The sequence below is a fragment of the Dromiciops gliroides genome, chromosome 6 (assembly GCF_019393635.1).
Source record: "Dromiciops gliroides isolate mDroGli1 chromosome 6, mDroGli1.pri, whole genome shotgun sequence".
NCBI lineage: Eukaryota > Metazoa > Chordata > Mammalia > Microbiotheria > Microbiotheriidae > Dromiciops > Dromiciops gliroides.
In genome coordinates this window covers 35,092,141-35,115,207 of record NC_057866.1, presented here as the reverse complement: position 1 = coordinate 35,115,207, position 23,067 = coordinate 35,092,141, and the positions used below count along the sequence as shown (strand labels likewise).

Sequence of the window (23,067 nt, the reverse complement as noted above, 5' to 3'; positions counted from 1 at the left end):
TTTTAAAACATTTTGTCAATGCTTAAAATTCTGAACTTAACAAAAACCGAATAAGGACTTTTGTATAAATAATAGAACCGAAAAGGGGGATGGTACATTAAACAATGAATCTCTATTACATATAACTTAGTTTTATTTTTAAGTATATAATAAATGCAAGTATTTCACAAATGCAACATGTATTACTTCTGTTCTCTTCTGTGCGTTTAAAAAATGTTTCAATGATCTTTTATTGGGAGGGTGGTTATCCGATTCCACCTCTCATTTCTCTCCCCCATCCCTCAATGGGGAAAAAAGGAAAAACAGCACTCGTAACAAATATACACAGTGAAGCAAAACAAATTCCCACATTGGCTCTATCTCAAAATGTAAGGTCTTATTCTGCGTCTTGAGTCCATCCTCTCTCTGTCAAGAAGTGGGTAGAACACTTCATCATTAATCCTCTGGAATAGTGGTTGGGCATTGCCTTGTTCAGACCCAGCCTTAGACACTTAACACTTACTAGCTATGTGACCCTGGGCAAGTCACTTAAACCCAATTAAATAAATAAATAAATAAATAAATAAATAAATAAATAAATAAATCAAGTTTTTGAAACTGGGGGACTTGGGCTTAGATCCTGTCCATGACCCTTGCTGGCTAGCTATGCAGCTATGGTCAAGAAGTTCAACCATTCTTCATCTGTAAAATGGGAATGATGATAAAACCCCTCTGGGGTCTACTAACCCCAAAGGCTCGGTAGGAAGGTATATATTATTGCAAGCTATTACTAACCTGAGAGGCAGCCCAACTTGGCAGGATGAGAAGAAGGGACCAAGAAGATTTAGGTTTCAGCATTGCTTCTGACAATAGGAATCATGGGACGATGATTCAGGATAATTTGACATTGGTTTGGCAGTCTTAGAAACACAGATCATGAGCTGGAAGTGACCTCAAAGACCATTGAATTCTACCACCTCATTTTCACAGGTGGGGAAACTGAGGCCTAAGGATGTGAAATGATTTTCCCCAAATTACAAAGATTATAAGCAACAGAGTGGAAATTAAATCCAGGTTCCCTAACTCCATCATCACCGGCTCTTTCTAGTCCACCTCATTAGAGCATCCCTAAGGGCCCATGTTCCAAAGCTCCTTCCAGTACTTAATAGCAAATACTTGGGCCTCAGTTTCTTTATCTGTAAAATGAAGGGGTTGGAGTGGCAGCTAGGTGGCACAGTGGATAAAGCTCTGGCCCTGGATTCAGGAGTACCTGAGTTCAAATCCGGCCTCAGACACGTGACACTTACTAGCTGTGTGACCCTGGGCAAGTCACTTAACCCCCATTGCCCTGCAAAAAACAAAACAAAAAACAAAACAAAAAAATGAAGGGGTTGGGTTAGAGGATCTCTTGTGCCCCTTCTAACTTTAAATCTGCAGTTCTATAACTTTGCAGAAATCTATTATACTCCCTAGTCTCAAACAGCTCACTTAAGAACTTTCTACTAAATTATGGAGAGGTGGCGATATTGGATGTATGGATATATCCATTTATTAAGCATTTATTAAGTACTTGCTGTATGCCAGGCATTGTTAGGTGTTGGAGAGACAAGGAAGAAAAAAAAGTCCCTTCCCTCAAAGAGCTTACATTCTATTTGTTTTTTTTATTTTATTTTTCTCAATTACATGTAAAAACAATTTTTAGCATTAAATTTTGAGTACCAAATTCTCTCCCTACCCAACTTCCCTCTCCCCTCTTTAAGAAGGTAAGCAATTAGCTATAGATTATACCTGTACAGTAATGCAAACCATATTTCCATGTTAGCCTTCACGTTCTATTTGGGGAGAAACAATGTATACACCAAAAATTAAATACAAAATGTATTCAAAGTAATTTACAGGGAAGGCACTAGCATCTGGGGAGATCAAGATGGGCTTCCTATAGGAGGAACTGCTACAGCTGAGCCTTGAAGGAAGCTAAGGATTCTGTGAACTGGATGTAAGAAGGAATAACGTTCCCTGCAAGGAGGGCAGCCCATGGAAAGGCTTGGAGGCAGGAGATGGAATGTCCTGGGTGAGGGACATCAGGCAGGCCAAATAATTAGAGACCCTCTTGCAAGGTTGTAAAGAAAGCTTTGGCCTTAAAACTATATAAAGGTCAGATGGTGTAATTGGGTGTTTAATAATAGAGAATAGGATCATAGATCAGGGCTGAAAGGGACCACAGAGACTAGGTGATTTAACCCCCTCATTTTACATTATGAAGAAACTGAGGAGTCGTGACTTGTCCAAGGTCACACAGGTGGCAAGCATTCCAGGCAGCATCTGAACTCAGGTCTCCTGACTCCTGATGCCTGGTCTTTTCCACTGGACCGTGTGACTTTTGATTGATTTGAGTTATGTATAGTATCTGAAGAAAGGGAGTGACAGATCTCCATCCCACTAAGATTTTCTGATCCACCCTTCTCAAAGGAACTCACAAAAAAGTGGGGCAAGAATTGTCTGTCAGCCTCCTGTCACTGGCCTCATAATTTATGACAAGTAACAATTTCCAAGATTACAGTTTATCCTACGTTTAGTGAAATGTGACGGCGGATGCTTCCTGGCCCCCTTAATCTCAGATATAAACCAAGTCCAAATCACAGTGTAAGATGGGTAACAGCCAGTGTTCCTGCAGGGCTGAGTGTTCTCAGCCACAGGGGACAAAAATACCTCTGCCCACCGCCTGTATTTGTTCTCAAACAACAAAAAGTAAACAGAGCAGCCCTGGGTGTGATTGTAAAGTAGTAGGTGAAATTTGTCTTTTCCTCTTTCTCCCTCCTCTTTCTGCACTTTCTCCTTCCCACGTGTAGAGGTTGGAATGAGCAATCCTTGAAGCCGAGGAGACCCAGGGTCTGACACATCCTCTGGGGAACCTGTTGGCTAATATTTGTAGCCCTAGAATTTGGCACAGTGCCTGGCATGCCGTAAGCGCTTAATGAATGTTTTACCCACTGATCTGCAAGACTATGAACTGCAGAAAAGGTGTTGATCTGCATTGGTAACCAGTCAGGCAATACACATTTATTAAGTGCTTACTGCATACTAAGCCCTGGAGATACAAAGAAAGGCAAAAAGAATTTCCCTTCCCTGGAGGAACTCTCATCTCTAATGAGGGAGACAACATGCAAAAATAATACATACAGTGTAAACAATAGGGGGAATTTCCTCACCAGGGAGTTCCCTAGAGTGATGAAGCCAAAGGTCCTGTCCTTCTCCCTTCCTCTCCCAACTCCCCCTATATCAACTCTTGTTGTTTAGTTGTTTATGACCCCATTTGGGGGTTTTCTTGGCAGAGATGCTGGAGTACTTTGTCATTTCCTTTTCCAGCTCACTTTACAGATGGGGAAACTGAGGAAAGCAGGGTTAAGTGACTTACCCAGGGTCACACAGCTAGTAAATGTCTGACATCTGAAGATGAGTTTTCTTGATTCCAAGCCCCTCATATCAACTCCTCTTACCTCAATTCACTTCAAAGGTTTTTCTTCATCTTCCCTACACATACATGCTCAGTGCCTGGTATTTAGTAAGTGTCTGATCAATTCTCTTTGAATTCAAGCAAATGACTAGTGAGTACCAGCCACTACCCACCCCCAGCCCCCTCCCCATCCTCACAATCCAGATGTGTCCTCCGGAAGGTGGAATTTGATCTGTCTATGGATCCCATCCATTCCAGACTTGGGACGAGCCTGAAGGAGGTCTCTGGTGTACCATCAACCCCATCTGCTTCTGGAGCCAGTCTGTTGCCTCAGCCCTAGGGAGGTGAGAGACTACAAAAACATCAGACAGCTCCAAACTGGAGAATGGGGGTGCCAGAGAATTAGGGAATTCATATTCCTTCAGCAGGGAGGAACACCTGAGCTGGCACCTAATTAGCAGGAATAATTAGTTAAAATAATAAGGGGCCAAAAAAAGCAAAAAAAACCCCAAAAAACAAAAAAAAGAAAAGAAAAAGAAAAGAGGCAGCTAGGTGGAGTAGTAGATAAAGCACTGGCCTTGGATTCAGGAGGACCTGAGTTCAAATCCAGCCTCAGACACTTGACACTTACTAGCTGTGTGACCCTGGGCAAGTCACTTAACCCCCATTGCCCCGCAAAAATAAAATAAAATAATAAGGGGCCAGAGGGACTACTTTTTCCTCTCTCCCTCCCTCATGAGGTGACTCTTCGCCTTCCAGTTTCCAGCATTTGCCCTGGCTACGCACTGTGCTTGTCACTTTCTCCTTCCTCATCTCTACCTGCTGGTTTCCTTCAAGAGCCAGCTAAAGTCCCGTCTTACTCAAGATGCTTTTCACAGTCCTTCTTAATCTTAGGACTTGCCCTCTGTTGGTTGTTTCTAATCAGGAGTTCTTAAGATTTTTGTTCTGTTTTGGTCTCATGGACATAATACAAATGCAGGCAGATTATAATTTAGTACACTGGGCACGTTCCCCTTTGCAGGTATAGAATGGTAGAATCTCTGAATTGAGAGGAGCTGCAGAACCCTGTAGTCCAAACCACACTCCAGCAGTAATCAGAAATATTACTACTGAGTGGGACCTTTGGTCCAGACTTGTGATTTCAGCCATGTAGGTTGCTTCTGAAGTCCCTCCACTGAAGCGGGCCAGCAACTTGTCTTTAAGTCAGTTTTAGATCTGGAGTTTTTAATTTTTTGTTTGTTTGTTTCTTAATGTCATGGATCCCCTCTGGCAATAGGGTAAAGCCTATGGACCCCACCTCTGAATAATATTTTGAAATAATTGAAGAAAATGGGCAGCTAGATGGTGCAGTGGATAGAGCACCGGCCCTGGAGTCAGGAGGACCTGAGTTCAAATCTGGCCTCAGATACTTGACACTTACTAGCTGTGTGACCTTGGGCATGTCACTTAACCCTCATTGCCTCACCAAAAAAACAAACAAAAAATAATTGAAGAAAATAAAAAAAATTCCTAGATTAGTAATCTGAGATTACTGATAATAAACCATGTATTTTCCCCTGACATCCAGATCCCACCCCCCCAGAAATCTATCAATCCTTGGGAGTCTGTAGACCCCAGGTTAAGGACCCCTGCTCTCTAGGGCCTCTCTTGGGTAAAACTTCAGAAAAGCCTGTGGATTCTGGATTTTTCAGGGGGGGGATATAATCTTATCAGCCCACTTCTCCTGTGCTCCTTCTCCCAGCTCTTTTCTGGTGAGTAGGCAGACAAGTGAAATATTGAGCACGCCCTAAAACTGACTCTCCCAAGGATGCCACTGCTTTACATTTCAGCATCCTGCTGGTGCAATATAGGCTAGCTAACCAAAACACAGCTGGTGGGGCTAATTTTAGGCCTACCAGCCTCTCTAGTTTTCCTGCTGGATGATATTCTGTTTCTCAGCAGCAGGGAGAGGAAGGGGGTGGGTAGGGGAGAGGAGGTGTGGAGGCTCCTGACCTTCATTTTCCAGTTGGGACTTCGTTGATGTGCTTTTTTTTTTTGGGGGGGGGGGCAATGAGAGTTAAGTGACTTTCCCAGGGTCACACAGCTAGTAAGTATCAAGTGTCTAAGGTCGGATTTGAACTCAGGTCCTCCTGACTCCAGGGCCAGTGCTCTATCCACTGAGCCACCTAGTTGCGCCTCGGTGTGTTTTTAAAGTAGATAATCCCAGATAAGGTTAGACACCCTCAGCCCAAGTCTCTTTTGCTGCTCCTGCCTGAAGCACAGAGACCTAGTAGGGTGTGCATTTTCAGAAGTCGGGTAACCCAATGGTGAGAGCAGCCAGATTAGGAGGGGGTCTGTAATTGTAGGTGCTAGTCTGGCTCTTCTACAAACCATGGAGGTAAGACCGTGGATAAACTGTTTAATCCCCTTAGGCTTCAGTTTACTAATATGCAAAATTAGGATTTTATGAGAAGTTTTGGAGCCAGTGTGTGCATTTGCGAAAGTCGCTTCTTTCTCTGGGCCTCAGTTTCCCCAACTATAAAATAAGATGAGCTCCAAAAGCCTTTTGATCTCCAAACTTTGCTCCTGTGACCAGACGGGCTTGCTTTCAGTTCCTTCAATACCACACCATCCCTGTCCTTTTGCGCTGCCTGTCCCCCTCACTTGGGATGTTCTACCCCCCTCATTTCTGCCTCTTGTTTCCCCTGGATTCCTTAAAAACTCAGCTCAAACCCCATCTACTCAAGGGGGCCTTTCCCCATCTTCCCTATTGCTGTCCATCTATCTTGTCTGCACCTAGTCATTTACAAGTTGTCTCCCCCATTAGAATTTGAGCTCCTTGGGATCTCGGACTCTCCCTGCCTTTCTTTGTAGCATCTTCACTGTATCTGACACATAGTAGGTGCTTAATTGTTGATTTAACCTGAATGTACCAGTTTTTTTCATAAAAGTATTTTATTATTTTCCAGTTACATGTAGAGATAGTTTGCAACATTTTTTTTTAAGATTTCTAACTCCAAATTTTTCTACCTCCCTCCCCTCCATCTCTACTCCCCAAGGCAGCAAGTAATCTGATATAGGTTATAGATGTACAATCACATTAAACATATTTCTGTATTAGTCATACTGTGAAAGAAGAATCAGAGCAAAAAGGAAAAACCTTAAAAAAGAAAAAAAAATAGAAATGGTATGGTTCAATCTGCATCTAGATGCCACAGTCTGTTTTTTTTTTCTTAATGTTATTGTATGAAAGGAAATGTCTTGATAAGGATACATGGGGCCTTTTACCATACCTGTACAGTTAAGGCAAACCACCAACTGTAATGAATATCCAACCTTTATCTATCTATCTATCTATCTATCTATCTATCTATCTATCTATCTATCTATCTATCTATCTATCATCTATTCATTCACTCATTTATTCATTTATTTATTTATGGAAGTCAGGGCAGTATGTTAGAGAGAACTTAGAATCAAAAGAGCTGAGTTTTTTTGTTTGTTTTTTGTTGTGTGGGGCAACGGGGGTTAAGTGACTTGCCCAGGGTCACACAGCTAGTGTCAAGTGTCTGAGGCCAGATTTGAACTGAGGTACTCCTGAATCCAGGGCCTGTGCTTTATCCACTGCACCACCTAGCTGCCCCCGAAGAGCTGAGTTTTAACCCCAGGTCTACTATTCACTCACTATGTGACTTTAGGCAGGTCAATTCCACCTCTATGGGCCTCAGTTTCCTCTTTTATAAAATGAGGAGATTGGATTAAGTGACCTCTAAGGGCCCTTCTAGCTCTAGGCCTGTGATCCTTAGGAGCAGGCTGGGAAAATCTGACTGCATCTTTGTGAAAAGCAGACTTTCTGACCCTTGCTGTTTGTGAGTATGGAATGAAAGGAGATGGTTTTTGCTGTTTGGGATGCTGCCTCAGCCAGCTGAAAACATCTTCTTCCTTATTTCTGTTTCACTACTAGGTCTTCCTGACTTTTAAGCATGTACCTGCAGGGATTTAATAAATACTGTTTCCGGCAGAAACACAACATAAGACTGGCTTCACCCTACTCAGTATAATTCCCTCAGAAAAAAAAAATGTGGACAAAATATTTCGATTACTGTTTCTTAAGATATATAAATCAATGCCAGCAGATTGGCTCCTGGGGGGATGGATTTGTTTTTCCTGATACAGCTACTCAACAAGCCCTTTTCATCAAAGCAAGTGTTTTTTAACCTAGAGACCACCCCCCCCCCCAAAGATCCACAGATGCATTTCTGGAGGGGGTTGTGAACTTGGATTGTAGGGAAAAAACCTCACTTATTTTTTTCACAGATCTTTGGTTTCATTTGTAATTTGTTATTTTATGGGGAGGGGAGGAGAGAAGAGGAAAGGAAGGGAGAAGAGAGAGCTATTTCAACTATATGATATATTGATAAATATGAATCAATATGGTGAATAAAGGTGGCTTATAATTAGTATAATATGCTCTGACTGTCATCCTGCTGCTCCATCTAAGTTGCTTGGTTCCAGCCATGGGGAGGTTGGAGCTGGGGAGAGAAAGGACAGATTGGTTTTGCCTAAAGATAGAGGCTGAGTCCATGTGGCCTAGAATGGTTAGAAGTTACTACTGTTGGGATTTTTTTCATTTTGTTTTGTTTTTGTATTTTGGTCCAGATCTCTAATGTCAGTTGGTTTTTTGGTTTTGGGTGGGTATTTTTTTGGGGGGAGCAGGGCAGTTAGGGTTAAGTGACTTGCCCAGGGTCACACAGCTAGTTAAGTGTCAAGCATCTGAGGCCGGATTTGAACTCCGGTCCTCCTGAATCCACAGTCGGTGCTTTATCCAATGTGCCACCTAGCTGTCCCTCTAATGTCAGCTTAATCTAGGGTTCTTTCCAGGGGAAAGGGCCCAGTTTCAATAGAGTGTATCATTTGGCCATTGAATAATTGTGTCACCATAGACAGGTCAATGTATTTTCCCAACACTGAGTTTCCTCTTCCATAAAATAGGAATAATGGAATCTGCCCTGCCTACCTCATAATATTGTTTAATGAAGATTCAATTCATTATAGATTTACTGAACACAAAGTCTATGCTATGAACTATATCACTCCCTGGGGAAAAAGCAAAAGAACCCTTTACAATCCTTGTCTTGGGGGGGGGAGGGGGTTGGCCCAATTTTCAATCCAATGAGACAGATCAGAGAGCCCTTTGAAGATCATGGACCACCCTACCAATGAATCATAGGAAAGTATGTTGTTTAGGGGAGCACCCACAGCCTTAGGGCTGAGTCACACACAGAGGGATGTCTGTCAATTCAACATGAGCCCCTCTTTACACTACATTCCATGGGGGAGGACAAGGAGAATAAACAAAATCTGTCCACCAGGAGCTTCTGAGTTCTTGGAATTCTCCCCACGTCTATGTTTCTTGACTAATTCACTGTATTTGTCCCAAGGGCTAGCAGAACTGTTGTTAAGCCACCTTCAGAAACCGAGTTATGGGGTCTACGTCTTTTCTGTGTGTGTGTGTGTGTGTGTGTGTGTGTGTGTGTGTGTGTGTGTGTGTGTGTTCCCCATGGAACTCAACTATGGGACTCAGTTTACTCATCTGTAAAACAAGAGGGTTGAACTCAATGGCCTCTGAGATCTCTCCCAGCTCCAGGCCAATTATTCTGTGATCCAAGGAATACCAGTATCTCCACAGAGCCAAAATAGCAGATGGCCCAAGGGGCCACTGAGGAAATCCTCCAGGATGTAATAGAGTCAGAAACAGAAAGAGATCTGATGAACTCTGATTGCATATTGAAGCATACTTTTTCATGTTCTTTGTGTTACTTGCTTTTTATTTTTATTTTTTTGTAACATGCCTAATATGGAAATGTATAATCAATATCGTATTGATTGTCTTTCCAAGGGGAGGGGAAGGAATGGGGGAAAAAGAGAATTTAAAACCCAACATTTAAAAATAAGAAGCTTAAAAGTAAAGAAATAGGTGGCACAGTAGATAAAGCACCGGCCATGGATTCAGGAGGACCTGAGTTCAAATCCTGCCTCAGACACTTGACACTAGCTGTGTGACCCTGTGCAAGTCACTTAACCCTCATTGTCCTGCCCCCCCCCCGCCCCCGCAAAGTAAATAAATTAATGTTTTAAAAGAAAAGAAAGGAAGCAGAAGTGGGCTGGTCAAATGGCAAGAATGAGAGACAATATTTATTTCTATTTCTACAAGTGTTTTAACGTTTGAAAAGCACGTTCATTTCAAAACCCCTGTGAGATGAGGGACTGGAATATTGTTATTCCCATTTAAAAGGTGAGGGAACTGAGACCCCAATGTCATTGAGCAGGGCCAGGGTCTAAACCCCGCATGTCCTCTGACATGGAGGCCAATGTTCATCATACTACAGTGCAAATGCTACATGAGATGGGGATGGGACCTGTGGAAAACTGCATTTATCAGTAGAGCTCAGCACCTCGTCTGCAGCCTGTGATATTTGAGAGTTGCCTAAAGAACTGAGAGGTGTTTGTCTAGGGTGATATGACCAATATGGGTCAGAGGCCTTCTCAGTTTCAGGTGCAGTACTTTATTCACCATCCCCTCCTACTTCTCTAGAGCTCTGAATCCTGATTTGTAGAGAGTCTAGGCACCTGGTACTTTGTATCTCTCTTGTGGGACTTATAGTCTTCCTTATACTAGGCATACTAGAGGGTTTTGGCCTTTTCTCCCTCAGAAAACCCCCCTGGATCTATTCCCTTAATTGGGGAGGCTTCTGATGATAAACTCCAATACTATGCTGGAATCTATGACTTTTTAAAAAATGAATATCGGGGCAGCTAGGTGGCGCAGTGGATAAAGCACCGGCTCTGGATTCGGGAGTACCTGAGTTCAAATGTGGCCTCAGACACTTGACACTTACTAGCTGTGTGACCCTGGGCAAGTCACTTGACCCCCATTGCCCTGCAAAAAAAAAATGAATATCACCTTGCACATATATAACCTATATCAGATTGCTTTCTGTCTTGGGGAGAGGGAAGGGAGAAAAATTTGAAACTAGAAATCTTATAAAGACAAATGTTGAAAACTATCTCTACATGTAATTAATAAATAATAAAATAATTTTATGGTTAAAAAAATGAACATCACCTATTGTTGCCCTTTAAAAAGTATCTCATTGCTGTAAGAAGAAACAAGGAGTTTTTTTTTAAAACCTTTCCCCTTTAGATTTGATCTTTTCTTTTAAAAAAATTAAAAAGAAAAACAATTAAGCTTTTATTACATCTGACCAGGTACATAGTGTTTGGTCCTAATAGTCTCCCATCTCTGATATGAGCAAGAATGTCTGTTTCATTATTGGCTGAATACCTAAGATTTAGGCTTTCTTTCACTCATATTTTCATTGTTTACTCTCTTGATTCTACTTATTTTATTCTGCATCATTTCCTACAAATCTTCTCAGGTTTCTCTGAATCCCGCATTTCTTACTCTATAAAAATAATACTGCTTTGTGGAGTTCTTTTTAGACATTTCCCAATTGATGGGTGCCCATTTGGCTTCTGGTTCTATGAAATGTTAAAAAGATTTATTAAAAGGCAGAGACATGTCAGATGTGGAGTCCTGAGTTCAAATCCTGCCACAGACACTTATTAGCTGTTTCATTTGTACCTCAGCATCCCTAGCACCTACTCCAGTGTCTTGCACACAGTAGGTGTTTAATAAGTGCTTGTTGTTTTTTAAGTAGATAGAATAACCACAACGGAACAATGCTGCAAAAGTATAGCAAACAAACTTGGCCCTAAAGACGGGATATGAGAAAGCATATCCCCACCCCTCCTTTGTAGAGGTGGGGGAGCAGGGGTGTGGAGCATGGCATATAACCTCAGGTGGGTTTTGTTTTTAATATATGTTGGTTTGTTGTGTAGGCTTTCCCCTCCTTTTCTTCTTTTTATTTGTTATTATAGGGGAGAGTTCTCAGGAGGCAGTGGAGAGGAAAGAGACATAAGAAGATGAAATTGATATAAAACCAAAAGGGAATCAAATTAAATTTATGTTACCAATATTCCATGACTGATGGGTAGAAGCCCTAGTTACATATTTTTGAGGAGTCCAAACCCTGTGCCACTTCATCCTGGGAGTATATTTCCCCGGGAGTGGTGGAGGCTGATTCTTTGCTTATTTGTGTGTTTGTGTGTGCTCGCACTCGCTTGTGCACATACCAGTTTCCTGGGAGGAGCTGAAGGGACTACGGGTCCCCTTATCTCTCAGTGGGAGCAGCATTTGGCAGAAACAACCCCCCTCATTATCACTCTCTCTGAGTCTCATTTTCCTTTCTGGGGCTTGCAATGTACAGTCTGGCACATTCCAATTTCTTACTCCAGAGCAAGGAGGGTGAATGGGGGGTGGGAATAATAATAATAATAATAATAATAATAATAATAATAATAATAATAATAATAATAATAGAGTGGCCTTATGCTGTTGGGTGGAAACAGTGTCCTAGCAGCTGGAACGGTGGGGGGTGGGGAGAGTGGCAAGAGCTTTCTAGGGACAAGTGACCTGGTTGCTCAGCCAATAGAAGGAGGACAAGAGGGGTGACATCATCAGCCAAGCTCATTGTCTGCTCCTTTCTGGGAATGGGGTCCCTGTGTCTGGTGGCTTAACCCTTTCCTCACTGCCTCCAGACTTAGGATCATGTAAGGGGCATCCAACTTCCGGTCCCAGCTTCTTCAGATGGGGCACCTGAGCCCCACAGAAGTGAACCAACTTGTCCAAAGCTGGTATTACACTTCACCCAGTTCCTGTCTCCCAACTACAAGGAATAAGATAACAGATAGATAATGATTACAATACATAGTTATATAAAATATACGTGAAATAGAATTTAACAGAATGTAAGCTCAGATATCCCCAGCACTTAGCACAGGCATGGTACACACTAAGTACTTAATAAATGCTTGTTACCTGCATTTCGTTGACTACATCCTACTCACCGACTAGCATTTATTAAGTAACTACTCTTTGCCAGCCTCTGTCCATAAGCATTTATTAAATGCCAACTGTGTGCCAGGATCAAAAGGCAGCTTGTGGAAGGAGTGAACTTTCCACAGTATGCTCAGGTTAATAGGCTCATAAGGACCTCAGATATCATTTAATTTGAGGGATTCATTTTATAGACAAAGAAACTGAGGCGCCAGAGAGGGCGAGGCACAGACCCATATGTGGAGAGAGATTAATCTTTTGTTTTGTGCATCGCTTTCATTTCTAAATTTATCCATGCCTCCTGTGACAGATTTCATGGGCTGGGAAGATCTCTCTGGCAATTCAGAGTTGCCTCCGGCACTAAGAGTTAAATGGTTTGACCAGGATCACACAGGACTTGAACCCAAATCACATTGACACTGAGTCTGACTATCTTCTTTTGCTATTTGGCCTTCCCCCCTCTCCAAAGAGAGAAAAGAGAGAGACAGAGACAGATACAGAGAGACAGAGAGAGACAGAGAAAGAGAGAGAGAGGCAGAGAGAGGGACAGAGAGACAGAGAAATAGACAGAAAGAGAGAGAGACAGAGACAGAGACAGAGACAGAGAGAGAGAGAGACAGAGACAGAGACAGAGAGAGAGAGAGAGAGAAAGACAGAGACAGAGAGAGAGAGAGAGAGAGAGAGAGAGAGAGAGAGAGAGAGAGAGAGAGAGAGAGAGAAAGAGAATCAGTAAAACTAACCAACGTATCTATGGAGTCAGCCTGTGTATACAGTGTTCCATAGCCTTAGTCCCCTACCTCTGTAAAAAGGATGCTAGATGCATTTACTCAAATGTATAAAGACATTTAGGTTCTCTATTAAGATAGCCAACCACTGTCTTTTCATGAATGTTTTTGTTATATAGGAAGGATGAAAATGTGATTTAAGATCCCAGTGGGCCCCTTTTCCACCCCCCTGGGATTAAAATCTGTTCTTTCTTCTAGTTATCTGTCCTAATTATGTCACAGCAGGCTTAAGAGGTGATTGATCTATTTGGTGGTAACATCATTTGGCCTGTGGACATAGAGAGGTCGTACTAGGTTCCAACTCAGTAAACAAGGAAATGCTATTTACTGGTTTCTAAATCAAATATTTTACTTATAAATAAGTTTGGAGGCAGAGTTGCATTTGGAGCTATTTTAGTAACTCAGCGTTTTCAAGTTCACTGTCCTAGGGAGCCACAGAAGGTTTGGGGGTGGGGTAGGGGTGATGTGGTGGGACCTGTGCTCTGGGAACTTTCTTTGGGCAGCTCTATGAAGGATAGTAGAGATGGGACATGATAGGAGTTGAGGGACCACTTAGAGGGTGCAGGTGAGGGGTGATGAAAGCAGAGGTAGAATGGTGGATGGGCAAGTTGGATGGGAATAGGACCAATGCTAGAAATGTGGAGGTAGAACGTATAAGACCTGAAAGGTGATCAGATAGGGAAAGGGGGATGGAGAGAGACAAAGGTCACTTAAACCTGGGTAACTGGGAGGGCTGTGATTCCACTGACAGAAAGAGGAGGAGGGATTTTAGAGGGAGATAGAGAAGGCAATGAGTTCAATTTCCATACATGTAATTGATAGAGATGATTTCAGTGGTCTAGGTTACTCCATCCACCATTGTAGGTGATCTTAGAGAGGAGAACATTGACAAGCTATGTGACTTGCCCAGGGTCACATAGCCAGTATGTATCATGGGGGGGGGTCATTTAAACCCAGGTCTTCCTGGTTCTGGGACTGGCTCTCACAGCCTCTAAGGAGAGTGGAGTCAGTCTGGATAGGAACAATATACACAAAGTGCTTCCCCAGCCTTAAAAGAGCTTTATAAATGGAATTCCTCATTTAACAAAATTGTAGACATGATTTTTAAATGTTGGTGGGATGGATTAAATCCATTAGCATTTTTATTTTATATGAGTAATTTTTAAATGTTGGTGGGATAAATGGAAATCATTATTTAAAAAAAATTTTTTTTGAAGTCATTATTTTTTGCACAAGCAATTTTTAAATGTTGTTGGGATAAAAGGGGACCATCATTTTTATTTTGCACAAGTCATTTTTAAATGTTAGTGGGATATCCAGGTATAGCTATATAACAGCAGGAAGCAGGAAGGGACTGGAGCTTGGGGAAGAGATTAGGACTAGAAATATAAATTTGAGTCATCTATAACAACAACAATAATAATGACAATAACTAGCATTTATAGAGAGCTATAAGGTTTGGAAAATTCTGCATGATACCTACCATGTTGTGTTGTACAGGTAATATATCCTGTGAAGGAGGTGCTATTATTTTCCCCATTTTTACAGATGGGGAACCTGAGGTACCGAATTAAGCAACCTCTCCCTGCCAGAGCCACACACCTAGTGGGTCTCTACAGTGATGGTTGCCAAAGCCAAGGGAGTGAATCATCAAGGTGGAGCATTCTGAAGGGCAGAGAAGACAAGACCTTAGGGGATGGCCGTCCTTGGGGGACAGGAGAACAATGGTGAACCTACAAAAAAGGCTGAGAAGGAACAGTCAGAGAGTCAGGGAGAAAGGTTTGGGAAGGACAGAGTTTCAGTTGCTTCAGAAAGGTCAAGGAAGATGAATACTGAGAAAAGGTCATTCATTGGATTTCACAGTGAAACAGACAAGTGGGGCCCTGGGCAGGAGAAGCTTCAGCAGAGCCCTGGGCTCAGAAGCCGGAGCACAGCCGCCCTCCCCAGATAGAGTGGACAGGGCCAGTTTTCTCAGAGAATGATTTGGGGTGACAGCACAGGAGAGTGGGGGTGGGGCGGAAAAGGGAACTGAGTGTGCTAGAAAGGCCTTGGGAAAGGGCCTGGCAACAGATTGTGCATCTGGGGTCTGACACAGCCTTCCTGAGTCTTGGGGCCTTGGGGGGCTCTTCCCGAGGGTGGGGGGGGAGAGGGAAGGAGTGATTCACAAACATCCCAGAAAGCACTGGCTTTGCCTCAAAATGAGCTGTATGACCTTGGGCCTCAGTTTTCACATCTGTATGGGGGAAACTAAGGGCTTCTGTGGTCAGAGGAACAAGGTTCAAATCCGATCTCTGATGCTTACAATTTGTGACCTTCACCTCAGTTTCCTCATCTGTATGAAGCAGGGGATGACTAGAAAGATGGCCTGGCAGGGAGTGTCCCCTCATGCTCTAAATCTCTGACCCTTAGAGGCTCTTCCCTGACCCTTTCCAGGTCCCCTCCACCCCCAACCATCCCACCCTGAATTCATATCTCCTTGGAGATGAAGTCTTGAGGGGACAGTGGTGCATGGCACCTGAGCGTTCTGAGAGCAAGATGAGCAGGTCAGAGCAGCAGTCCTCCTGCCCCCCATTTCAGCCTCAGGCTTCAGGACTGGCCCTCCACTCTTCCACCCAGAGATGTTGGCAGCCAATGAGCCCACCTGTCCGAGGGCATCCCCTTTCATTACAATTCCGGGTCACTGGGCGATGTCTGGGCTGGGAGAGAAGCAGGGAGGAGGGCAGAGCTGCCAGCCCTGGCTGTGCAAGGCTCCTGGCTAATTGAGAAGAGAAGAGAAACGGCCTTCTCCTTCCTCTTCCTCCTCCTCTGGCTCAACAGAGCAACCAAGCAGAGGCTGACCAGTGACTCTCCCTCCCCCTTCTTTTCTCCTCTAGAACAGAGAACCGGTGGATCTGAAAGTGGCCATGCTAGAGATGGTGGAGAGGCTAAAATTCAAGTGCGGGGATCCCAGAGTGAGTATTGTTTGGGGGGACTGGCAGGGGGCTAGAACACTGGGGAACTCTCCCTTCTCCTTGAGCCAAGTGCGGGCCACAGCTAATAACACCCATCTGAACACTGCATTAAGATCTAATTAAGCCTGCCTGTCAGAGTCTGAGTAAGGCTTCTAACATGCCTGCAGATCAAGTCATTTATCTCCTGCCCAGTTTCCATTTGTGACGCTCAACACGTAATCATTCATCATTGTTCCTAAACTATAGATGGGGTATTTTTAATCCCCTGCTACTGTTCCTCTGATGCTCATGTCTTCAATGACCATTCGATTCAGCAAGGACATATATATGTATGTATATATGTATATACACACATATATACACATACATACACATATACATAGATACACATACTGCTGAATATATATTCTACTTGCTGAATATACTTATTTATGTTATTAGTATACATGCTATATATACTATACTATGTACTATTTATAATATATAAAAGTGTATATTTACTATATATATTCATGTGTGCTAATATATTCTACTTTCTGAATACATATACACACAAATACTGGGTACCCATATATTTGTGTGCACATGTGCACATGTGCACATATATACATGTGCGTATAGAATACAAACATATATAACCACACATTTATATATTTGTGCCTATGTGTGCTTATGTACATAAATGTGTACACATGAGTATATATGCATATATAGACACAAACGTGTGTCTACATGTGTGTAGACACACATGTATATATGTTTCCACAAATTTAATGGTTGTTGAAGATACATATAAAAATATAATGTATGCATGCTATGCAAATATACAGCACCTGTATTTATGTGTGTGAATGTATGTATATCCATGCATATATGCACACATGTGATTCTATAGCTCTGTGTGCATATATACATAAATGTGCATATGGGTATATGTGCATGTATACATAACTATGTGCATAGATGTGTTTTTGCGCATATGCATGTATATTGCTGAATTTAATGGCTGTTGAAGACATCCTATCCGTGCATGTATAAATATAAATACAGAATTAGATCTACACACATGCCTATGTAGACATGTGTATGTGCACATATATCTATGTATATATACATATACAAAATATACATTGTTCATATGTATTGTATTGTGTATATATATTAAATATTAAATTAAATTAGAGATTAAATTAGAAATTGCACTCACAACACACATATATTAGAGACATGAATCAGCCTAATGTGTCAGGCTAGTCAGGAATCCAGACTCATCCAGTTGGTGCCCACCGGGAGAAGCTTTCTTTATTTACAAGGAACCAGCTGCCTTCAAGAATGTTTTTGTCCCCACAACCCAGAGTCTGGCGAGGGGGACACGTTAATCCTCCAGGCTTTTTTCTGCAATATGTTGGGGGCTGGAGGTTGATATTCTGGGAGACAGCATACCAAGGTGGGGGCAGAGCAGGAAGCATAACAGGCTGCAGGGATTATGAGTAACCCACCCCTTTTCTGACCCAGACGTTGACTAGGGCCCTGCCAGGTGTTGGTGCCAGCTGGTTGTGCTAGGGAGCTGGTATCCCAGAATTAAATAGAGAAAGGAGCCTGAGTTTAGGGGTGGGGTTTGGGGTAAAACCCGAGAATTCAGCTCCATTTTGCCAAATGGTTAAGTTCATTTCAAATTAACTCCATTTTTATCCAACAAGTCTTTATTAAGCTTTTTCCACTGAATGTAAACTCCTCAAGATCAGGGATGCTCTTTGTATCTCCTCTGTTTAGCCCAGTACCTGTCCAGCAGTAGGTGCTTAATAATTGCTTGTTGATTGATACCATGGTAGACACATAAAGACAAAGTGTAAAAAAAATAGCCCCTGGCCACAAGGAGCTTATCTCCTACTGAGTCTCCACAGCATTTGGATGGATAAATGTATACAGTATGATCTGAGGGGAGAGAGAGCACAAATCGAGGCGGGAAGCCGCCTCTATTTACAAGGAGCTGGCTACTTCCAAGAATGCTTTTGTCCATTTGACCCAGAGTGTGAGGAGGGAGACAGGTTTGGTGATGAGCCTGGAAATCCTACCTTTTAAAAACCATTTGTTTATTTATTTATTTGGTATTATTATTATTATTATTGTTATTATTATTATAATCTCCACCCAGGTGGCAAAATAGTGCAGTGCATAGAGCACAGGACCTGGAGTCAGGAAGACCTGAATTCAAACCCAGCCTCAGACACTTATTGGCTGTGTAATCCTAGGCAAATCATTTCTGTCTCCCTCAGTTTCCATATCTATAAAATGGAAATAATAAGGATCAGATGAGGCAATATTTGTAAAGTGCTTTGTGAACCTTCAATCTCCATATAAATGTTAAGTTCCGAGGCAGAGAAGGCGGGGGTAGTGAATGATATACCATATATGCATTTGTATTCTCTTACCCCTCTTTCCCTCCCTCCACTCCCTACTAATTAGGCGAAGATTCTTACTAAGTGGCCACAGACACTAAGAAGATGACTATGATAACAACTCCCATCAATATCATGAATTAAGATTACAAATTGGGGGCAGCCAGGTGGACAGTGGATAGAGCACCGGTCCTGGAGTCAGGAGGACCTGAGTTCAAATCCAGCCTCAGACACTTAACACTTACTAGCTGGGCAAGTCACCTAACCCCAACTGCCTCACCAAACCCCAAACAAAATAAAACAAAAAAAAAGATTATAAATTCTTTTCCTCCAACCAACCCTTCCAGGTGGGTCTTCTTTTCTCCATGTTTTACAAGGAAATTGAAGCTTTCCTCCAGGGATTGGGTAGTCGGTCAGCAGCAGAATCAGGATTTAAACCCGGGTCTTCTTGTACTTGCACTGTCTTGAGTTAATTGAAGGAGGATTCCCTAGGGGGTCAAGAATGTTTCAAAAGTCCTTGGGCTAAGCATTGATCGTCTCAGCCTCAGCCAAGCACACACACCCTAATCACCACTGGCATTGTCTTTGAAAACAAAATCCAATAATAGTCACCATAAAGTCACATTTCTATTGCTCTTTATAGTTATGCTGGGCTTTCCTTACATGATTTCATTTAATCTTCACCGCCGCCCTCACAGGTTGGTAATAATCATAATAGCTCACATTTATACACCGTGTTATGGTTTATAAAGAGTGTTCTCTTTGTAACAGCCTTGTTCAGTAGGTAGTACAAGGGTTATTATCTCTACTTTCTAGATGAGGATAAATTAAGCTACTTACTCAAGGTCACACAAGCTGTAAGTGGGACTCGAACCCAGTACTTAGTACGTGTCTGGCATATAGGAGGTACTTAATGAAGGTTTGTTGACTGACTGATTGAACCCAGGTTTTTCCTGACCTTAAGTCCCATGCTCCTTCTAGTATACCGTGATTGCCTTTCCTAAAAACAAAACAAAACAAATATATATATGCATACACACATATACATGCACATATACACATACACATACATATTCCATACACATATACATGTACACGCAAATATATGTATATGTGTGTATGTATGTATATATACACATACACATACACATACACATACACATACACATACACATACACATACACATACACATACCTATACATATACTAGCCAATCCAATCCAACTGGCCTTTATTAAGAACCCAGTGTCCTCCAGGAGCTCAGAGGCTACAGAGGAAGCCATAGTGATCTGTCATTTGGGAGGTGAGGAGTCTAATGAAAATGCATGTCCAATGCTTTGATGTCTTCTGACAAAAGAGACAGAATTTATATAGAGTTCTGAGATTCACAAAGCACTTTGTAAAAAGGATATCATTTGATCCTCACAACAACCCTGGGAGGTTGGTGCTATAATTATCCCCATTTTGCAGATGAGAAAACTGAGGTTAAGCGACTTGCTCAAGCTCACAGAGTTGGTAGGTGTCAAAGGCTGAACTGAAAATGCAGGTCTTCCGGAATGGGGGAGGGTCTCTAGTGCACTGCCCACTGGGCTACCTTGCTGCCTTCTCTGCATCAGCTTTCTAGTTGAGCATGTCAGTACTTCGCACAGTACAGTCTGGGCTATCATCTTCCATAAAGGGTAGGATTCCCCTTTTTGCATTGACAACTTCCCCCCTCTTCATGCCTTTGTTTTAGGCAGGGTTACCAAGTATTGTCTGAACTGGTCCAGCCCCTCCAGGCTGTGGACAGATTCACTGTCCGTGTTACAAAGCAATAGAAGGAAGTATAGGGTAGTGGCTGGAGCATGGGGTTTGGGGCTAGGAAGATACTTACTAGCTGTGTGACCCCAGACAAGTAATTTAACCTTTGTTTACCTCAGTTTCCTCATCTGTAAAATGGGGATGATGATAGCACCTATCTCCCGAAGCTGTTGTGAGAATCAAATGAAATAATAATTATAAAGCACTTAGTACAGTGCTTGGCACATAGTAGGTGCTATCTAAATGCTTATTCCCTTCCTTATCCTACCTTATTATGTTCTGAGCCAGGGATTCTGAGCCTTTTCTGTTGTCCTGGATCCCTTTGACAGGCTAGCTGGTGAAGCCTACAGACCCCTTCTCAAAATCACATCATGAAACACATTGCATAAAATGTATCAGATTACAAAAGGGACCCAATCGGATTGAAATAGAGATGAAATTGTTATTTTGCCCATCCAAATTCATGGACACCCAGGACTCTCATTTAGATGCAACCCCTCCCTGTCCTAGAAATGGGATGCCATCAATGTCTAGAGCTCAGCACTCAGAACTAGGAAGACCTGGATTCGAATCTCACCTCAGATCCTTAACCAACTTTGTGACACTAGACAAGTCACTCATTCCTATGTAGCCTCCATTATCTCATCGGTGAAATGGGGATGTTCAGAGCTCCTCCCTCACAAGATTATTGTGAGACTCTGCAAATAAAGCCTAAACCAACCTGAAATTAAGAATGCTCACTTAATCTACATTTACTTTAACGTTTCGGAAGCTCCACACACACTAACCTGTCCCCTTCTCAGCTTTACATGTGCAGATAGTCATAACCTGGATACTTAGGTCACTTGAAGATCGACCACGGGGTCTCCCTCCTGCAACAATCCTGTGCCTCCTGCAACAATCCTGTGTGGCAAGATTTTAAGCCCACTTTCCAGATGAGAAAATGAAGGCTCTTAGGAAGGGAGGTGACTTCCAAGGTCCCACAGCTAGTATGCTGTAGATCTGGGGTGGGAACCCTGTCTTCAGACTTTTAAGTGTGGGACCTTTTTCCCTCCTGCCTAATGTCAGGACTGCTAGATCTAGGAGATGGAACCTAAGTCCGACATTTGTGTCCCCTCGCTGTTTCCTCTGCTCTCTCACACCCATTTCAGCTGGAGGAAGCTGGGGGAACATGTGCCCTGTCTGCATTTTTATTTTTAAGACCCTTAATTGCAGGTCTTGTGTCCTCTGCCCTGCACACCTGGTGCCGGCTGATTGGTGGCTTCAGCAGCACAGCTGACTCGGAAAGGAGGTGTGAAGACGGGGTATTTTAAATCTGTCCTTCCTGCAGCAAAGACAGTCTGGGGCGGTCTGGTTTCCCCAGGAATGAATCAGCCTTTTTCCTAAGAGGTCGTGGTTTCCTGCCTGCCCTACAGCTTAACAACACACAGCAATGATAGAGAAAAGATCTCTGAACTGGCAAGCAGCGAATGAGGGGCAGACACAGTACCGGAACCCGGGTGTCCTGGGGCCCCGGAGCAAGTCACTGGCCCCCTCTCTAGGGTTTGCTCCTGTGTAAAGTGCTTCTCTTCATATAATGTCAGCTCCCTGAGAGTAAAAATTGTTCCATTCCTTATACCCGGGACCTAGCAAAGGGCCCGGTACACAGTAGGTGCCTAATAAGTGCTTGATAATTGAGCAAGACATATTAGATGGTCTCTAACATGTCTGATACCCTCTCTTTCCCTGCTTCCTTCCCCCTTTAAGTCAGTTTGTCTAAAGCGGGGCAGAGTCTTCAGTTTTTGGTATCGTCTCATTTTTTCATGTGGCTGACTTATCCAGAGGCAGCCATTGAGTCATGGAGGGATGAACACTCTGCTGTCCCCCATTTGCTTCTCCGGAAATCCCCTGGAGCATCACCAGGCTTGATTAGTCCAGACACTTGGGTCCCACTGGGAACCCATTTCACTTTTACCTCTGAGCTAAGCAGACAGGAGATGCAAATGACTCATTTTTGTCTAATACATTTTTTAGACTCACTGCTCCTTGCCAGTCTGAATGGTTTTGCTTCTCTTACTTGGATTTTTTTTTTCCTGCAAGAGGTCCAGAGAACCAGTTAGGATGACTGCAGCATGTCCTAGCTATGAGAAAATGGAATTCTCGAAAATGCAGGAAAATAGAGTAGAGGTAGGGAATAAGAAAGGAAGCTGAGGATCTGAGGTGGAGGCAGGCTTTTTTATACCAAAGGATTCTTAGCTTTGATTAACAAAAAAGAAAAAAGAAGACAACGTTCTTTGGGAATCAAATCTAGAGCTAGAGGGATTCTTAGAGGTCATTGGATCCAACTCTCTCATTTTACAGTTGGGGAAACTGAGGTCCAAAGAATTGACTCAACTAGGGGTTACACTGCTACTAAGTGTCAGAGGCAAAATTTGAACTCAGGACTTCCGGATTCCCAAGTCCAGCATTTCTAGCAAACTCCTTTAACCTATATGTTACAAATGATTTTCTATGTAATTTTTTAAATGTAAAATTCTCTGTGTAACTTTTCAGGAAGATCCTTGGTGTCATCCTAGTCAGAAGACCAGAGTCTGAAGTTTAAATAGGCATATGACCTTGAAAGATTCCTCTTCTGCCCTCAGTTGCCACAGTCATTTATTTAGACTTTAGAGAAAGTAGCTTCTTGTGCTAATTTTCTGTGTAACAAGACCTTGGTCCTATAACTTGGACTCATAGATGCAGACCTAGAAGGGACTTTAGAGGTTCTTTATCCACCACCCCC

The 23,067-nt window shown here is 42.7% G+C and overlaps 1 protein-coding gene across 3 annotated transcripts in view; it reads left to right on the top strand.

Moving 5' to 3' along the window:
* TRIM44 (tripartite motif containing 44) overlaps positions 1–23,067 on the top strand; it is a 231,817-nt gene that overhangs the window by 6,872 nt on the left and 201,878 nt on the right. For 2 of the 3 annotated variants that reach the window (XM_043971821.1, XM_043971820.1), the window contains exon 2: positions 16,030–16,107. The exons of the other annotated variant lie outside the window; for it this stretch is intronic. In XM_043971821.1, the coding sequence (XP_043827756.1) occupies positions 16,030–16,107 (78 nt within the window). The remainder of the gene's footprint in view (positions 1–16,029; positions 16,108–23,067) is intronic. 3 annotated transcript variants of the gene reach the window in all.